Here is an 18,777-nt window from a genome sequence, read left to right as displayed (position 1 = left end):
AGTATTGAATATTCATACTCCGACTTGAAAGTAATCAATACTACCATTTTCCCTACCAGAATGATCATGCTATCCGTAGCTACAATCTCACCATGTCCGCTTCCGACCATCTAACATGCCAAAATAACTTGACAAGTACCGGACCGCTGCTTTTCTACGGGTTTCCAAGTACTGATATGTCACTGGAAACGCCAATTGAAATTGGAAGCGAAAAAACCAACTTCATCTTCGTCGTATTCATTTTCTTTCATTCGGGATATCTCACAGGAGAGGAGGCGTCTCAGATACCTTGAATTAAGCATCCTCCCTGATACACCTTTTTTTCCTTTCCACCCACTCAACTCGAAGATAGAAATTTCGACGAAAAAATATAGAGCCACTCCAACAAGGAACAGAGTTGACCCTCGCTCGAACAGCTCTACAATCACGTGAGTTGGCACTTGGCACAATCACTCAACTTCCACGATCTCGTATTCGCCACTGGTGCGGACCCAGTCGTTCTTCCGAAACATTGATGGACATTCGCAGAGATTGTAAATGCAAGACACAATGCGGAGGATGTGTTACAGTAGTGTGTATGGCCACGAGAAGGACCCCTCCAAGATCTGTGTGGAATTTGTTGATGATGCAATTATTGCGGAGTTTGATGGATCTATGTTTGAGAAGAAAAAGGCTCCGCAAGAACAATTTTCTGTTTTGGTGGTCCTTGGAATGTTGTTGTCGAATCTCTTAGAGCAACGGAGCCAATTCAATCATTAAGCCTTTTTGTGATACGCCGGACTACCGCTATGGCTTTCGGTGTTGCTAGACAGGAACGAAAGAAACCTTAATAATAAACCATGATAGGTAGCTAAATCACCACGCATGGAACCTTTTCGCAAACGCTCAAACTTTATATCAAATGTTATTTCAATCCCGAGCCTCGCGGTTCCCTTGGTTGAAACTTCGATGCCCATCTAGACTTTGGAAAGATTTTTGTTCCGAGTATCGAATCACTATTGAATCGTTTGAATGCATCTGCAAAATGGACACCCCTTTCGATCTAGGCGACTGGTCAACAAATAGAGCGGGTTCGAGACTCCGAGACGATAGCCCCAATTGATTGCTAAGAATGAGAATTTACTTTACAATAATCACAAGTGTCAATGTTATTTTGGGATGTGGATATGGATAGACTAATAATATTGTAAATTACTCCTTTTTCGGCGCTGGATTTTCTTGGGCGGGAAGAGAAAGACAACCAAACGCCACGATCTTACATTTTTCTCACTATACTGCAACCAACGACAATTGCAACTACGCCCAATTTCCCTGGGAACGCGGAGGAATGGGATGTGTCAGAAAATCAAGGCCGAGTTGGGTAGTCATGTTGATGTTTTTGAATGAGGGGGATATGTGTGGTATGGCATGGCATGGTATGGGACTGGGACTGGGACTGGGGGACTTGGTAAACTCTTTCATGATTGTGTCTTATGTAGAGTGAAGTCTCCAGTGAAGTGAAGACGAGAAGGAAGGGAAATCGATTGTCCATTGGTTCTTTCGTACTTTTTCCAGCTCTGTGATGGTTGTATGGAGTGAAGACTGAAGTGAGCGAAGACTGAAGTGAAGAAGAAAAGAAGAAAAGGAACGGAAAATCAATTGGTGATTGGCTCTTTCGGATCCAGAACCCCTGAACCAATTTTTCCCCGTATTTTTTTCAATTTCACTAGCCGTTGACTTCATGCATGCATCCATGCACAAAGAACTCAATTAAAGTGCGCTAGACCAATTCGGGTATGATACGGCAGCGAATACACGTTTAGCGCGGAAAAGCAGCGTGAAATAAAATGAGCATAAGCATTATTATCCTTGAACAGGGGAGTTGATGATCAAATAAACATCAACCCTGCCCCGCCTGTCTGCCTACGATGGTACCATAGTGCCCGTTAGCAGCGCGGTAGCTTCCACGACAATAAGAAGAGCCATGGACCCCGTCTTCCAACCAGTTTCCGTTCCTTCCCACCTTCATCTTCATCTTCATTCCTGCTGCTTCAGACAACAACACCATCGTTTCTTCTCGTTATATATATACATACATTCCTTCTTGGATACTCACATTCGCTGTCGTTCATCATCTACATCACAGCAACTTCATCAAAGCATCATATAATCTTATTCTTCGGAGATTCCGTAAGTTCATTCACTCGCAACGTAAGTCACACACATATACACCTACCCTCACACAATCTTTCATCTGCACTTCCGCGTTCGATCTGCGCAACTATACCTTGCCAATCCGTACAACCAACAAGCTGACCGCTTTCTTCTCTCTCTATAGTCTTTCACCGTCAATCAATCGTCTTTAAGAACATCCCAATAATCAAAATGCAATTCAGCACTCTCTTCCTCGCCGCTGCGGCAGCAACTCTTGCCAGCGCGGTCAAGTTGACCAACGCCGATTTCGCCGTCACCGCCGGTTCTCCTTTCAACATCACTTGGGCAGATGCCGAAGGTCCCGTCACTCTTCTCCTCAAGAATGGTCCATCCACGTCCCTCACCACTGTCTCCACCATCGGAAGTGGATTGACTGGAACATCTTACTCCTGGACTCCATCATCCAGTCTTGACTCCAGCCTCTATGCCATTGAGATTCAAGATTCCACCAACACACCAAACTACAGTCAACAATTCCAGGTTTCAGGTGCTACTGCCGTTGCTTCAACCGTGACTGCTTCTTCTACAAGTGCTTCTTCCGCTTCAGGATCTTCCACTTCAGGATCTTCCACTTCTGGCACTTCCACCTCTGGCACTTCCACTGGTTCCTCGACCGGTTCCTCTTCCACTGCCTCTTCCACTTCTGAATCTTCCACTTCTAACGGTACCTCAACTTCTGCTTCTTCTTCCCCTACTGCTAGCGGCAACAGCAGCACCACTCTCAGCGGTTCTAGCTCAGCTTCAAGAACCAGTATGTTTCCTTTGAATTGACCTGAACAATGAATTATAACTAACATATCATAGGTTCATCCTCATCCAGAACTGCTTCATCCAGCTCCACCGGTGGTACTTCTACAGCAACCTCGGCCCCAACCTCAGCAGCTGCTGAGTTTGCTTCCCCACTCGCATTCATCTTCCTTGCATTTGCAGCTATCGTCACCCTTAACTAAGAATACTATTTCCAAGTTATGGATGTATGATATTTCACTTCGTACCCGATTACTTTCGATTTAATTCAAGTTGTCGACAGTTTTATTTTAATTCCTATAATGTACTTTACGCATGAACGATGATGGTTTGGAGGTTTAATTTTTTGGGATGGTTTCTTGGTGAAGAATGGAATGTTGCATGAATGGTATGGTCATGAGGATTCTTGATTCTTACCTTATATTGAAAATACATCATGTATGATTGATTCGAAAAGACAATGTGTTTGAAAGGCGTTTATTTTCGTCTTCGACAGTTGCGGATTATTGAGTTTTGAGAGAGAGTAGAGTTCATACAGCGGCTAGAGAGAGTTGAGTTGTGATTCGAGACTATGGATTTCGAAGACGATAGATTAATGGAATAGAAATATCCATTCATACAAACCATGTTCTTCACTCAAGTGACATTGATTGTGACTAATGAATTTTAATTGATCAGACATGATTTTTTTTTACCGAGTTACGATGTTACAAAATACGTCGGTATTTGAGCCTCGGCTTACACAATAGTTTCACGACAGTCTTGTCAATCAGTGGTTATGCAAGATCTATCTGTCTATCAATCAATCTATAAACCGGGATTGGGATTGGTATTGGGATTAAGATCTCCCTCGTGTTCACGCGATGCGATGCGAAGTGATGTGAGTGAAAATGCTTATGTATATATAGATAGATGTATGGATGTATGTATATATGTATGAATGAATATATTGTGGTTGCTCGTGTCTGCAGATGTAGATGCATGCAGGTGCAGGTAATAAGTGCAGGTAAGTGCACGGCGTAGCGGCTTGGGAGGGTTTGTACGATGTACAATGTTGGGTGTGGAGTAGAGTGTAATTATGTAGAAGCTGTAGTGCATGATGTAGAATGGGTAGTGAAGAAAGGCTTTGGGGGGGGGGGGAGAGAGGGAGGGAGGAATGGATGGATGGATAGATATGTCAATAGATATATAAACAAACAAACAAATAAACAAACAAATAAATAAATAAACAAACAAACAAACCTCCAGCTTTACTTTTTTTGCATTCCATAGATTTGAATTCCTGGGTACTGACTGGGTTCTGGGTTAGAGATGACGAACTGATTGTTATCTGAACTTTTGAGAACGGAAGAATGATTAGATGGAAAAATGGAAAGATGGAAAGATAAAACAAATGGAAAAGATAGGATGGGGAAACCCTTGATCCTCTGAGAGATAATTGATTGACTATAACAACCTTGGGTTTATTGGTTGTTGGAATGTATGGATATATGAATATATGAATAGATGAATAGATGAATAGATGAACCGATGAATAAATGAACCGATGAATGAAAAGGCGAATTTCAAACTTCAGATTTGGTTTATTAGTTTGGACTGGATTGGATTGGATTGGATTGGATTGGAATCCAGTCATGGGAAATCGTGAAGAAAGCTCAAATGAATGAGAATGAGAATGAGAATGAGAAGGAGAAGGAGAATGAAAAGGGGAATGCAGAAAAAATACAGGAATGCCCAACTTATTAGAACTTCAATCCTTTGATACTTCAATGCGAACTAAACTACATCCAATACAGATATCAATACTCCAACTATCTAACCTCTAACCTCTAACTCCATCTTACCGAGATCCGATTTGGAAAATTACGATTGCTATAAGGACAAACGAACATCGAAATCCGATCTTCGAATCGATCTTCGAGGTACTACCTAGGTAATCAATCAATCAATCTATTCAGGAATTCGATTCTATCGTTAGGTAGGTATCTAATAATATCTGTAACTAGACTAGTTAGTTAGTTATCTGAATCGCTTAACTAAGGTTAACGTTATCAATTGATCATTTGTACTAACTAGCGATTCTATTTATATAATATAGTTGTCTAACTGGTTAGTAAGTAGTGTATCTCATATCACATACTATCATCACCATATATATCCTCACCAAGAAAAAAAAGAAAGAAAAAAAAAAGTAAACTCAGGATTTCTTATTCTTGTATTCATTATCAGGATTCAGTACTCCGTGTTTAATTATCCATCTCCCTACCTATCCGTCCGTCTACTCACATACCTACCTACCTGCCAAGGTATAATTTTCATACAACATAACATGATATAACACAACACAACACAATACTTATTAACTACCTAGGTCTAGGTACAAGCTAGCTAATTATCTACATATGAAATAATCTATCTACTCTATGAATATATCTACCTACCTACCTACCTACCTACCTACCTACCTACCTACCTACCTACCTAAGAATTACCCGCGTGAATAGTACATACCAATCTAGACAAAACCACGATATTTGAAGCGAATCGAATCTAATTGAATTGAATCTAGACCTTTATTAAGCTCCTACAGTTAGAATCAAAATTAGAGTTGAGCGAGTGAGTGAGTGAGTGAGTAAGTGAGTATTCATATTTTATTTTCCTCTTTCCTCTTTCCTCTTTCCTCTTTCCTCTTTCCTCTTTCCTCTTTCCTCTTTCCTCTTTCCTCTTTCCTCTTTCCTCTTTCCTCTTTCCTCTTTCCTCTTTCCTCTTTCCTCTGTCCTCTCTCCTCTCTCCTCTCTCCTCTCTTCTCCCCCTCTCTTCTCCCCCTCTCTCCTCTACCCATCCACAAAATCAATATCCAGCCCTTTCCCATTCCCCTTCCCATTCCCCATACTCATCCTCAATCAACCACTCCATCAATCAATCCACAATCTCAACTACAATATCCACAATAATCCACACTCCACCCCATCAAACTTCCATCTATTCATCCATCCACCCACGCACACACACACAATCCATCTCGATCACCATTTTACATTTTACAGCTCATCATCAAAGTCATGCATGCATGTGGAGTTAAATTTACTAATCACATGATGTCCATGACATACTCGTAGAAATATAACATGGAATAAATGTGTCATTGTTAAACCCCTCTTGCTTGATTTGTAAGTTAGCCAAGGATTTAATCTAGTGGTATATACCTATCTAAAAAGCTATAGGCTGTAAGAAATAAGGGGACTACTCGGTAAGAAAATAGCTTCTTCCCTAACAACTAATGATAGGGCCGCACTTATGGATAGCGTCAACTGCTGCCCATGTAGTAAAGCTAGAGGGAAAGCTAAAGGAAAAGCTAGACGCTAGCTATTCATAATTTATGTCATCAACCATACATTTAATATGTTTTTTGTATTTTTTCGAATAATCTTAACTATACTTTTCTCTACTACAACGTACTGAGTTCGCCCATGGTACATATCATTCATATTCCCATTCATATTAGAAACCTGCAAGCCCAGCCCAATCTGACTGTCTCTCCGCCATTCGAATAGTATCCACCCAATATCATTCATTCAACCGTCCCATACATCCATCTTTCATAATTGCAGATTATCCACCTCACTCTTTTAAAGCACCTAAATAAATTCTTCACCATCCCAAAATCTCATACCAGAAGAAAAATTAGCTCGTATGTAAACAAGCAAAGAAGTAAAGCCATTCAGCCAAGGAAGAGGCAAATAGTAAAAAAAAAGAAAGAAAAAAAAAAGTTAAGCTAAAGTAGCTAGAAAACTCTCGTGTGGAATGTGTATGTAAAAAATGATTGTACAAAAGGAAAAAAATAGGTCTCGTGTGTCATAAGAGTACAAAAGGTTGTGCTGGAAAAGTATCCCATCGAGGTATCCGAAGGAGTATTATTGTGAAGTTGAATTGTGAAAGACCAATGGAGATCAAATGTCCACAGATTGCGTCCTTTGACGTTTTAACTCCTTGGCTAACTTTTGCTCCTCAATCATCTTCTTGGTACGCTCCTCAATAAAGGAAGTTTCGAGCATGGTACAAACTCTATCAACCTTTGCAATATGATCTTCTTCTTTATACAGGAAGAATTTCGATTCGTGGCGGTTGTATTTGCCCATACCCCAGAAACAGTCGAATTTGAGCTTCAAGAACATGTTCTTTGTAGCACTAATTGTGATAATGTCGCCATTACGAATTTCTCCCCAAAACTTCGATTCAGCCCTTGTTTCACTAATATTATGACTTGGAAGTTTATGACCATTGATCTTGAGACCTGCCGAGGACTTGGTAGAGATCAAGAATCTGAAGCCTTGCTCTTCTTCTTCACTATGGCTCTGATTCCATACTTCTCTATAGTTTTCACCGGGGTGATAGAAATCATTTTTGAATAGTATCAGCTTAAATGCGTATCGAGGAACACCTATTCGGACATCTTCACGAGTTGCATATCGGATAGTGTTCGAAAATCCGCGGCCCCAAGATGTGAAAGCTTCCGTAATATTGAAAGCAATAGTTGGTAAACAAGAATCTGGAGTTGCGGAAAGCTTCGCAAGTACGCGCTTAGGGACTTGAAAATTGCCTCGTGCAGGTGCATCGATATTTGAGATTATAGCTGATGTACCTTCCGTCGCGGCTTCAATGGAAGAAATTATTTCATCATCATTTGTCGCGCCTATCTTAACTGGTGAAGAAGGTTCTGACTTATGAGCTACTTCAAGCAAAAGGGCCTCGGTGGTGATGGACAGATTTTCCCGAGAAGCGATGCTCTGTTGAACAGAAGCATCGTCACTGAGCCTTCGTTCGTCGCGCGCCAATGGTACATATCGTTTTATTCCTTCAACCAAAGGTTCGGATTGAGCTCGAAACGATACATTCGAGCCAATTGAAGGAGTTTTGCTATTGCTTCTGAAGCTAACCATTACATTCTCAAATATTGTGCAGCCATGCTGAAACTTCTCTCCTTTGGACTTGGCAAGCTCAACATATCGATTCCAATCCGCCGCTGACATCGGCGGATAATCTTCATGATGAGTCGACTTATCTCTAGGGTTCCAAAATGCTTCTGGGGGTACCATAACATCAATTGTGCGAGCGGACTTTCGGCGTTTTTGTGGTGGAAGCTCCTCAGGGTGCCAGGCACCTACTTCTCGAGGTCTTCGGAGACTGGTATTGGCAGTCTGAGCATGCGATAGGGTTGACAAATGGGGAGTTGTAATTTCGGTTGGTGAAATCAAGGGAGAATTCATCTGCAGATGGCCTAGTTGAGACACAGCACCCAGAAGGCTCGAGTGATTTTGAGCAACTCCATTTCCGAAGTGCTTCGCAGCTGGAGTCATAAAGCGAGGGTGAGGTGGAGGTGGAGGTGGAGGTGGGAGAGGTGTCCTTGGTGTGGCGCTCGCAGCTTCAAGACGACTTTTGAATTTTGCAACTGGAAGGGTGTCGTCTTGTTCCGAAACCTGCTGACGTTTATTAATGTGCTGGATCGGAGTTGGAAGATCTACTGGAACGGCCCCAGAACTTCCCAAAGCAGACGAATTTACATTAACTTCGCCGAACAAGCGGCCATTGTTTACAGGATTCCGGATGAACTCATAGCTTTCGTCTCCTTCGATTTCCTCGGCGGCTGTAAATTTTGTTCCCACACCAAAGTCACTCGGAATTGAGCTTGCGAGCTCCACAAATCTCTCGTCCTCCGAGTCATTAGTACTGAAGCTGGCCGGCATCTCACGAGGTTGAAATTTAATCGTCTCCTCGCCGAAGTCGTCATTTTCACCATTATTTTGGGGATCGTCCAGCAAACTCAACTGAGAAGCGGGCGCCTCGAGCTGTCCAACTTCTTCATCCTCTGTTTCATCAAGATCTTGGTCGTTTCCTGTCAACCAAGGACTTTGCTCTAGATCCTCAATAGTAGCACGATGCTCTGGATCGGTGTGAAGCATTTTTATAACGAACCTAATTGCATTAGATGACACTCCACAACGTTGTAAGGGCCTAACATCTAAAGGCACTGTCATTATTCTTTGAAGTATTTGCGTATGATGCGAGGCAGCTCCAACAGGAAATGGTGGAGTTCCACAAAAAGAATAAAACAGCACCCCGGCCAGCGACCAAACGTCGACAGCGTGATCATATCTCTGTTGTGTTGTCGAATCTTCAATGCGACGATTGGTTCTTTGGCCCGTACGATCATATTGCGGATATTCGTTGTAAACTTCTGGCGCACAGTACAGCAAGGTGCCACAGAAAGTGTGCAGAAATGTGTCCTCCGTATCAATCATCTTCGACAGACCAAAATCTGTGATTTTAACATGGAGTGGATTTCGATTTTGGCAGAGAATATTATCAGGCTTAATATCGCGATGCGTAACATTTATCGAATGAAGATATTTCAATGCGCTTAGTAGTTGAACAGTCATATCCTTGACTGCATGTTCCGGAAGGAAATGACACATTGTAACGAGGGATGTAAGGTCCCCTTCAGGGACAAACTCCATGATAATGTATAGATAATCATCCCAGTCGATACATTCGACAAACGAAACCACATTGTCCTGAAACATGTGAGCGTGTGTATGGAATACCAAAGGGGCGAGAGCGAACTTACATGATGAATCTTGCTCATGATTTTGATCTCCGAATCAATATTTTTGGCTCCATTCTTCAAAAACTTTTTCTTGTCAAGCTCCTTGGCAGCGAATGGAACCCCAGTTCGTTTATCAGTCACCCTGTAAACAACAGCAAAAGCGCCTTTGCCAATCATGTCGAGCTTGTTGTACTTTGAACCACCTCTCCATTCTCGCTTTCTGAAAATTAACGAGGACTCCGCACTACCTCGATTGGCAGCGTTTGGGAAGAGATTAAGCTGGAAACTTTTAGTTGTTGTGTTTTCCTTCAAGTAAAGAACAGTCACTTACTGGTTGTCTCTCTGCAACACCCGCAACACGACGCCGAATTTGCCTTTCTTGAATTCGACGAACGTGAACGGCAAAGTTTGTTTCAAAAGCCTCTTGAGCTTCATCACTACGTCGAGGTATCCGAACAACAAAATTGATACTGAGAGCAACAGGCTTGTTTAAAGCAAGGGATATAATAGTCCCGTTTTCGATAGTTTGTCGATACGGTTTCCCATTATTTTTCTTCTTGAGTCGGAGTATAGTACCATCAACAGAGATACCATTAGTAGACATATCTTCTACCATGAGAAAGCCATGTTCATTGAGGTAAATACGGAAGTGTTGATTGCTTATCTGAGGAGGTGTGCCATCTCTTATCATAAAGTCGCATCGTTCCTCACTTCGACCAAAAATCCAGCCTAAATTGACGTCTTTCAGATTGGCCGATAGTCGAAGGGCCAGGTCGCAGGGAAGATAACCTTCTGCTGCTAAGTAAGAATTAGCACCTTCAAGGCTGATTGTATTCTTGGGGTGTAATTTGTTGATTTCGGAACAAGCTTCGCGCGCCAGATCGGAGTCAGGATGGAGAATGCAAACAATGTCTGAAGCATCTTCGTCGGTCAAACCAGAATTTCTGTTAGCAAGGCGAATTGCCTCATCGGTAGGTTGAGTAGCTTCATAATCAGGATCATCAGTAATCGAGCTAAAAACAAATGCTGGAGTCTTAGGAGGAGGAGGATAGGTAGAAGGAATAAAGAAGGGATCTTTACAGGGCTGGGTTGCATATTCCTCCATTTTGAAAAGAGTGCGGAGAAAATTGTTGATTCAGCAGCAAAGTTGTGTGTTGACAGACTTTGGGAAGAGGAAGAAGAATCAATCATCCAATGGTGGCAGTATAAGTGAAGTATGCCGAGAAATGTTTGCCAGGCAACGGTACTTTAAGAGGGGTATATCATCTAATGTGAACTGGAGTAAACCACACCAATTATTTCTTTCAGATCTTCAATACCGAATATCCTTCTCTGCCACGGAATAAAGCTTGTTTCTTGATGGTATAGGGTATCGTCCAAGTGGTGAAAAGAAGAGGCAATAATCAGGTTCTGACGTTTTCTCCAGCTTAGAGACGAAATGAAGGATAAAGATCAGACGAAAGGGATTCAATGAATGACAAATAGCATAAATTCTTCTAATATTCACACAACCTCATGATAATCGCAGAGAGTGAAGCTTGACTATGGGAATAATGAATGGTTCGTAGGTATTCTGAAGGTACTCGAACATCAGTAAACATCTCTCACAACAAACGCATGATAACCTTACATAGCCGTACCTAAGACTCGCCTGCCCTACGAGGGCCCACCAATATTCCGTAGATCAATTCAGAATACTAGAAAATCTTCACTCATCTATATGGATGGTTGGCTCATAAGATAATGCATAAGGTCATGGTAAGAAAAGTTCCAGACATTTTCCTTCAGTCGTTGCATACCTCGAAGCTTTCGGAGCGGATTAACATTTGTCCTGGCACGCTACACTGAAAATGATTTAGCGTAAGTGGGGGTTTTGGCTGATGTCTCCTTTTTTCCAGGTCCCATCCACCACCTTCTCCAATTATATGCATTTCATCTATTACGTGCATTGCATCAGTTCCACACCACAATACAGCATTTTGCCGTGCGTTTCCCCCATTCTTTGTCAGAATTCGATTTTGCTTTTAAGTTTGATTATATCTTCGAAATGTGTTCCAGAAGTGGGGCGCTCTGAAGGTCTAATGTTATTGTGGACGTCAGAATGCTATCTTCTATCCAAGACACACCCACCTGGTAATATATATCACGGGGCGCGCAGTGCGATCAGGTGTAAGTTTGGGCGATAAGTATCAAATGATGTGCCTCGAGAACATCACAGAAACCACCATTGTTGCTTTCTCTTATTGAAGCTACTCGACTCGTCACACAGAGTGACACAGTGTTTGAGACATGTGACTCGATCGTTACTCATATCACACGAGATCTGTGTCTTGCCGAGATTCCACCCCTCCCACAATGTTGCTCGAGGACCCTTCACAGAATTTTGTGTGACAAAGGTAAAGGCTGCTGAAATGAGCAGTCAACCCAGATAGCGTGTTCAATACACAACATCCCATCTCATCGGTCTTTCTAGCACGCTTCGAATTCTGAAGCTATTGCCAGTACAAGGAGCAGTGGAAGACTTAACCTTATCCGAGGCTATGAAAAGCATGATGTACTTCAAACTCAATTAATACTGTCTATCTTTAGCGTTACTTGCCATTCCTGATTGAATTTGTCTTTATTGTTTCGTCCTTTTCACAGTTCCTTAATTTCTTTTCCAAGTCGACCCTCCACCTTCTTTGCTTTTCTAGAAGCTTACTAACGAGGACGTCGTCAAGGTCTACTTTCCTTTCCCTATTCCTCATTCCTAGTTTTCCTAGCTCAATCGTCTCGACGTTTCCATCTTTATTTGTCCATGAACCGAAATCACTGCTCTTCACTTTACCTCGAACCGCTTCTACACAAAAACTTGCGCAATTTTCAAAAGCAGTTCTTCCAGCTTTGTTCCACGGCATGAGAGCAAAGCAATGCGGCATACCCACGTACCCATCGAATATGACTGTCCCTCCGGCCTCGTGCAATCTACGCGCGAAAACCTCTGCTTCATCTTGCATGCTCTCCCAACCTACACTTACGTAGACTGGTGCTATACCGCGCCAGTGCTCCTTTTTAGCTGCAAGTGGACTGACGAGAGGATGGATGACCATTGATGACTCGCAATAAGTCTCAACGCGAGGTGACCTGGCTGGCCAGACTGAATCTTGGGGAAATTTAGGGTGAGGCATTGTGTAATCTGATGAAGGTGGTGCTATCATATCGTACTGAATGTTTCTCAATACGGACGGGAGAGATCGGGAAACGTCAAGCCAAGGCGAGGTGATGGCAAGGCCAGCAATTTCGGTCGCATTGATTGGAACATTGACGCCATGGAAACGAATCTGGTCAATGCCCATACGATTCAAAGTTGCTAATAGTAGCAAAAGAGATGTCGCTAATCCTGCCCCTGATGAGTCACCCGAGAAAATAATATTCTTGGAAGGAATTGGCTCATGAAAAGAACCAGGTGGAGGTGAGATCAATGAAAGATACGCGACGAACGCATCTAAAAGTGCCGATGGAAATGGGTCTTGGGGTGCCAGTCGATAGCGAACTGAAAAACAACGGCCACCGGTTTGTTGAGCCAACGCAGATGTTGTCGGCCGGTGAGTAACAGGATCCATGAGACTAGACGTTGAGTTCAGTTCGAGACATTCAACATCATGATTCCCTTACCAGAAAGCTCCGCCATGGAAATAAAGAATCGTGGGACTGTTCGGTGCCACTTCTTTCATCATCATCTCATACTGCTCATCCTCGGGTATGTCTGGTCGACGAGTAGAGATTGAGACTCCACTACGATATCCTGTCCACTCAGCTTGCACATCGATAATTTCTGGTAGATCAAAAACATTATCTTCGGCTCCAAGCTCTTTTATTGCTTTCACTAAAGCATTTCTAACACCACAGACTCTTTTCTTGCCATGACAATCATCTCCAGGCTTTGGTACGGTACACTTTGCAATCCAGATTGGTCCCCATACTCCCCAATCTATTTGAGATTGTACTTGGGATTTCAAGATAGCTGCTGGAGTGCTAAGCAGAGGTCTTGCAGTCACTACTATAACCTCAGTGATAACATCCTGGACTGAAGCATTTGGGGAACGAGAAAGCAATGCTAAAACGGCAGTTTTTATTACCAGCGGTAAATTGGGAATAACAGCCTTGGCAATTCCAAGAGGGCTAATATCCATTTTACAGGAAAAGCAGGAATTGAAATAAATGGAGGGAAAAGTAAGAGTTGTGGAAACATTTTTGGTTATAGTTATTCAAATTTCCGCTATGACGACATGACTCTTGGAACATTGTTGGTTTTGCAAGGGGGCTCAACGCAACAACAGTATTTGAGTAGTAAGGAAGTGGTATCCGTGCTTTCTTTCTTTATCTGGGCTTGCTATGAGACGATGATATATCTCTACAATTCTCGAATCTAGGAGAAAATGCACATCAAGAGTTATCTACCTATTAGATAGAACAGCAACGAGCCCTAGGTGCTTGGTTGCTTGGCCACTTTGGAAGACAGCTCCAGCTTAAGCAAGAGCCACAAAGTGACATGAACACATGAATCTCCACCAAACTACACCACTTTTGTAAGCGAGGAACGATATACGGAGCAAGTTACCATAAATACAACCAATCCATAAATACCGTAAATACCACCTAATAAGAGAGTATCCTTTATGTAATTTCATAAGTTAATCTACGAGTGTTGTTTCCATATTTACCCCATTTCCCCTGACTCATATAAAGTACATACCTAGGTACGTTATACATGTATCCATTCATTTCCTACAACCACCTGCTCCGTCCTTGATATATTTTGTTCCAAGTTCAAGCACGTACCGAGCACCTTTATTATTACTTCCAACCTCTTTCAACCAAAACAACACAACCAAAACAACACAACTCAACCCAACCCAACCCAACCCAAGTTGATCGATTATAAAACAAAACAAAGCAAAACAAAACACAACATCTCAGACTAAATATCTCAGCCAAGCAAATAATAATAATAGCCAATCAAAGTCAAATACCCCGCCAATCATTGCCCCCCTCGAACCCCCACGCAACTTCAAAGTTCCATTCCATCGAAATATCCCGACCTCCCGTATTTATTAGAAAGAACAAACCCAAAATCGCGGACAAAAGTAATCCGACTCCGCTGCCTCATATCTCCAACGCGCGCGGGCGCAAGCAATTCGCAATGCCCATCCTCAAGATTAAAATGCCTCACCCTACAGCCTCAACTTCGAATTCCCCTCCTTCTGCAGCCCCGACTCCCGCACATTATACTTCTACTCCGACTCCCATTCAAGGAACTTCTCCTCCATCGCATACTCTCAAATCATCCAATTCGAGATCCGCCAGTCCGGAACGCCCTCCCGTTTCTCCCATCACTCCTACATTATCGGCGGCGAGGCTAGCCTCAAACTCGAATGTAAATCCGAATGCAAACCTGGGAGTCGCCGCGAGAAATGGAACGGCGGGATTGGAATCGCAATCGTCGGGTCACGCGCAACGAAGTCACATCGGAGGAAAGAATATCGCAATCATGAATAATACCATTGCAGCGCAGAATAGTAGTCCGCAGCACATCCCAACCCATCCAGCCATGCAAGCGCAAGCTCACGCCCTTAGAGAAACATATACGCACACGCAACAAGCGCCGCAATCATCGATGCCGCAACCGAAACCGCCGCCGCAAACGATTGATTTGAGTCAGAATCCAGATGCTCTGGCCGTGAAGAGTGCGATTTCGATATTGCAGTTGCAGATGAGAAATGCGAAGAGAGATATGGTTACGCTGCAGAGGATTAAGGAGAGGGCGATGGAGGATCCAGAAGGGTTTGTAGGAAGTTTGAAGGAAGGGGAACAGAGGGAGAGAGAGGAAAATGCGAGGAAGAGGGGAAGAATGGTTGTGGATACGGAAAGTAGTAGTGATGAGGATGAGGATAAAGATGAGGAGTCTGAGGAAGGTCAGCAGACCGAAAATCCAAAGTGGGAGACACTACCGACACCTCAGAATGTAGTACGGTGTCCACCCGTCAATTGGGCAAAATACGGAGTTATGGGGGAGAGTTTAGATAAGCTGCACGAAGACCAAATCCGAAGGCCCAGTCAGGGGATACCGGCTACCATCAATGCGGATTGGAGCACGACGCACAAATATGGAGATGGCCCGAAGAAGGAATATGTGATGCAGAAACCACTGGGGATAGGCGAGGTGGTTGCGAAACCGAAGAAAAAAAGATCGCCTGCTAGTAAGTAAGATTGAGCGGACCCGAGACGAGCTTCAATACCAAACAAGGAACATATCACATGGGAAGGTGTTTTTGCATTTTATACATTTCAGCATCGGGATTGGGATTGGGGTGGGTCTTAGAATACATGACATTATGAATACGAGGTTACGAATGGATTTTTAGGATTGGAGATGGTATAGCATGGCGTTTTGGTCAGGTAGCAGATGCATCGCAGCTTTGGGGTTCTCTCTCTCTCTCTCTCTATGTGTGTGTGTGTGTGTGTGTGCGTGTGTGTATATTGACTAGATCTGGGTTGCGCGGCTACTCTCGTATGAATGACTAGCCAAGCTGCTCTTGTTCTCTTAATTAGCATAAATAACACTTCGATCTAAATTCATCAATTCACTTCATTCTCTCCCTTTACATTGATTACCCTGTCCCCGTTTCTTTCCTCCTCTTTTATCTCGATTCGTCTTTGTTTTTCCCTTTTCGATTCCCACAGAGCCATCCGTATCCATCATCTACAAAACATTTCCCTCCCTTTCCTCTCCTCCCCCATACTCATTTCTCTTTCCTCCATCCAAAGTTCCGAACCTAACTCCAAGAAATCCCTACTCCCTAGCAGCAAACAATCGAACCCTCGCCTCATAAGGCGACATGGTCAAACTCAATTTCTTCCCCAACATCCCATCTTCTCCACTCATATCAACCGCTTCGATCCTCTCGTATTTTTGAAGGAATCGCGTGAGGACGAAACTGGCTTCGTTGAGTGCGTATTGTTCTATGGAGAGGAGAGGTGGAGTGTTAGTAGAGTGTATCGTTCTGCGTTGTATCTGCTATTTATTCTTTGGAGTTTGAGTTTGATTTCATGTTGATCTTCTCGTGTATACAGATCAATTCGTTAAATCACAAACGATGCAGAAAGCTGCCTCATGCGGAGAACCCAGGACAGGAGAGAAAGAAAGAAAAAACTCACGACCAATACACACTCTTGCCCCACCACTAAACCCTCCGAATTCCCACCCCAATCTCCGCCCCTCCCACCTCTCAGGTTTCCACTCCAACACATCTTCCCCCCATATATCCGCCCGCCGATGCATCACATACGTACTGTAAGTAACCCTCTCACCTTTCCTGACCACGATCGGTTTTCTCCCATCGCTCCCACCACCAACCGGTAACACGGTGTCGCGGATCGCGACGCGCGAATTCATAGGTACGAGAGGATAGAGCCGGAGAGTTTCGTAGAGGATATGGGTTAGTAGTTTACACGTTTTGAGACTGGTGAAAGATAGAGAAGAGGAGGAGGATAGGGGGCCGAAATGCAAGAGGATTATGGAACGGTATTTAGTGTATCGTGTGGGATTACGGGAGAGGAGCAGGAGTGTCCAGGCGAGGAGCGCAGCGGTGGTGTCGCGGCCCGCGAGCAGGAGATGGAGCATCTGATCGCGGAGTTCGGTGGGATTACGGGTTTGGGTGGTGAGCGCGTTGAGGAGGATGTATTTTTCTTTCTTCTCGAGTTTGAGTTCGAAAGGTTTGGGAGATGGAGATGAGGGAGTTTTGGGGGAAGGAGAAGAAGTGGAAGAAAGAGCCTTCTGTACGAAATTGGCGGAATAATCTTTACATGTCTGGCACGCATCTCGAAACTTTTGAGAACGCGCCAGCCACCAGAGTTTGGAGAGTCTGATGCGGAAGATGATGTAGTCTTGAGAATCAGACATTGCTTGCACGAATTTCTCCTCGGCCTGTAATTCTGCATTATTGCCCGAGTCAATAGATTGCAGAGCGGTCGTTTGACTATTGACCGATTTTCCAAAGAGGAATTCAGTACTAACGTCCATTGTGAAACGGAGAAGAAGAGGGAGCAGATCCACCTCTTCCGAGTTTGTCTGGGGAAGTGCTCGATACAGAATTTGGAGATGATGATCTGCGGCTTCTAAATCACTCACTTGGTCTCTAGAGAATTGAGGCTTGAGTTGTTGGCGATAGTGCGCCCATGCTTCGCCGTCCGCGGTGAATATGCCATGGCCGAGTAGTTCAAACATGTTTTGGCTTCTGCTAGGGCCGAGCTCGAAATCGGTAAACTTGGTGGCGAGGATTGCTTGAATGTTTTCGGGGTCTGAAGTCGATACTAGGGAGTCGAAGGGGTTGAAGATTCGGTAGGTGCCGACGCCCATTTTGAGATAGCGCGCGCGGATGTGGTCTTCGAGGATGTCCATACCTGTGTATGATTAGACATGCGAGCTAGTTGATGAATAGAAGACCAGATGCATGGGAGATCTATGGAGACCTATGGATTATGCAGAAGAAATTTAAGCTTCTTGAAATGCCCTATTAACCTCAAGATTGACAGAGAATTGCACAATGTCAACGAGAGAAAACTTTGACTTCAAAGTAAAAGAAATCAAGTCTCTTCCATTCCTATCCCACATCACTTATACCTTTCTGAATCATAAAGAAGTCCACAAAATACATACCCTTCTTAAACTTCAATGTCCCATAATATCTTTCTATTCCACCAGGCAATTCATTTTTCAACACCTTCGGCTCTTCACAGCCATTCTTCCTCCCAAACCTCCTCAATCTCATCCAACTCACTTGATTCTTAACCCACGAATATACTATCCATGTCGCCAGAAACAGAGCTGTCCCACTAGAGTACGACAACGTCATTGTCCTTGAACGTTTGGCGATTCCAAGTATCAGAATTCCAGAAAAATCCACAGTATATAACAAACAGAAAGACAAAAAAACAAAATAAAGTGCTAATTCCAGACAGCAAAAAGAATGAACCACTGCTTGTTTATATGCTTGTTACAAGACAACTAAAAGCCGCAATCTAACGTCCTTGCGTCAGTAATCATCTCACAAATGCGCAAGTTCCACGCGCAACGAATCCCTTTCTCTCCTACAAATCATTCTTCTCCACTTCTCACCCAATTTGCATCTTCGTGTATAACCGTACCACGCCGCCGGAGTGAGAAATGTCAGACGAATCCGAATGCGAGGCCG

At 43.4% G+C, this 18,777-nt stretch overlaps 5 protein-coding genes across 7 annotated transcripts; 2 read left to right on the top strand and 3 right to left on the bottom strand.

Annotated features, from left to right (window-relative positions):
• The first annotated feature begins 1,855 nt into the window (after window positions 1-1,855).
• On the top strand, window positions 1,856-3,579 carry BCIN_02g02210 (hypothetical protein). Of its 2 annotated transcripts, none has more exons than XM_024691180.1 (3): window positions 1,856-2,169; window positions 2,318-2,944; window positions 2,998-3,579. In XM_024691180.1, the coding sequence occupies exons 2-3, from the start codon at window positions 2,365-2,367 to the stop codon at window positions 3,141-3,143; spliced, it is 726 nt and encodes a 241-aa protein (XP_024546950.1). In that variant the 5' UTR covers window positions 1,856-2,169; window positions 2,318-2,364; the 3' UTR covers window positions 3,144-3,579. The 2 variants fall into 2 exon arrangements, with proteins under 2 accessions (XP_024546950.1, XP_024546949.1); XM_024691179.1 differs by having other exon boundaries at window positions 1,856-2,190.
• A 2,741-nt stretch (window positions 3,580-6,320) lies between these two features.
• Window positions 6,321-11,291, bottom strand: BCIN_02g02200 (hypothetical protein). 2 transcript variants are annotated; one of them, XM_024691177.1, is made up of 5 exons: window positions 11,175-11,291; window positions 10,625-11,117; window positions 9,876-10,528; window positions 9,566-9,823; window positions 6,321-9,512 (listed from the first exon to the last, which is right to left on the bottom strand). In XM_024691177.1, the coding sequence occupies exons 2-5, from the start codon at window positions 10,647-10,649 to the stop codon at window positions 6,891-6,893; spliced, it is 3,558 nt and encodes a 1,185-aa protein (XP_024546948.1). In that variant the 5' UTR covers window positions 10,650-11,117; window positions 11,175-11,291; the 3' UTR covers window positions 6,321-6,890. The 2 variants fall into 2 exon arrangements, with proteins under 2 accessions (XP_024546948.1, XP_024546947.1); XM_024691178.1 differs by having other exon boundaries at window positions 11,185-11,291.
• A 721-nt stretch (window positions 11,292-12,012) lies between these two features.
• Window positions 12,013-13,773, bottom strand: BCIN_02g02190 (hypothetical protein). Its single transcript, XM_024691176.1, has 2 exons — window positions 13,199-13,773; window positions 12,013-13,150 (listed from the first exon to the last, which is right to left on the bottom strand). The coding sequence occupies exons 1-2, from the start codon at window positions 13,714-13,716 to the stop codon at window positions 12,136-12,138; spliced, it is 1,533 nt and encodes a 510-aa protein (XP_024546946.1). The 5' UTR covers window positions 13,717-13,773; the 3' UTR covers window positions 12,013-12,135.
• Window positions 13,774-14,189: 416 nt separating this feature from the next.
• Window positions 14,190-16,170, top strand: BCIN_02g02180 (hypothetical protein). Its single transcript, XM_001558839.2, has one exon. It carries the CDS (start codon window positions 14,727-14,729, stop codon window positions 15,789-15,791), a length of 1,065 nt encoding a protein of 354 aa, XP_001558889.1. The 5' UTR covers window positions 14,190-14,726; the 3' UTR covers window positions 15,792-16,170.
• Window positions 16,171-16,241: 71 nt separating this feature from the next.
• BCIN_02g02170 (hypothetical protein) lies at window positions 16,242-18,489 on the bottom strand. The gene is made up of 3 exons (XM_024691175.1): window positions 18,243-18,489; window positions 16,742-17,986; window positions 16,242-16,546 (listed from the first exon to the last, which is right to left on the bottom strand). The coding sequence occupies exons 1-3, from the start codon at window positions 18,436-18,438 to the stop codon at window positions 16,377-16,379; spliced, it is 1,611 nt and encodes a 536-aa protein (XP_024546945.1). The 5' UTR covers window positions 18,439-18,489; the 3' UTR covers window positions 16,242-16,376.
• Between the last annotated feature and the right edge of the window lie 288 nt (window positions 18,490-18,777).

This window comes from Botrytis cinerea, chromosome 2 (assembly GCF_000143535.2).
Source record: "Botrytis cinerea B05.10 chromosome 2, complete sequence".
NCBI lineage: Eukaryota > Fungi > Ascomycota > Leotiomycetes > Helotiales > Sclerotiniaceae > Botrytis > Botrytis cinerea.
Note: the sequence above shows the minus strand (reverse complement) of the source record. Positions and strands in the feature narration are given on the sequence as shown.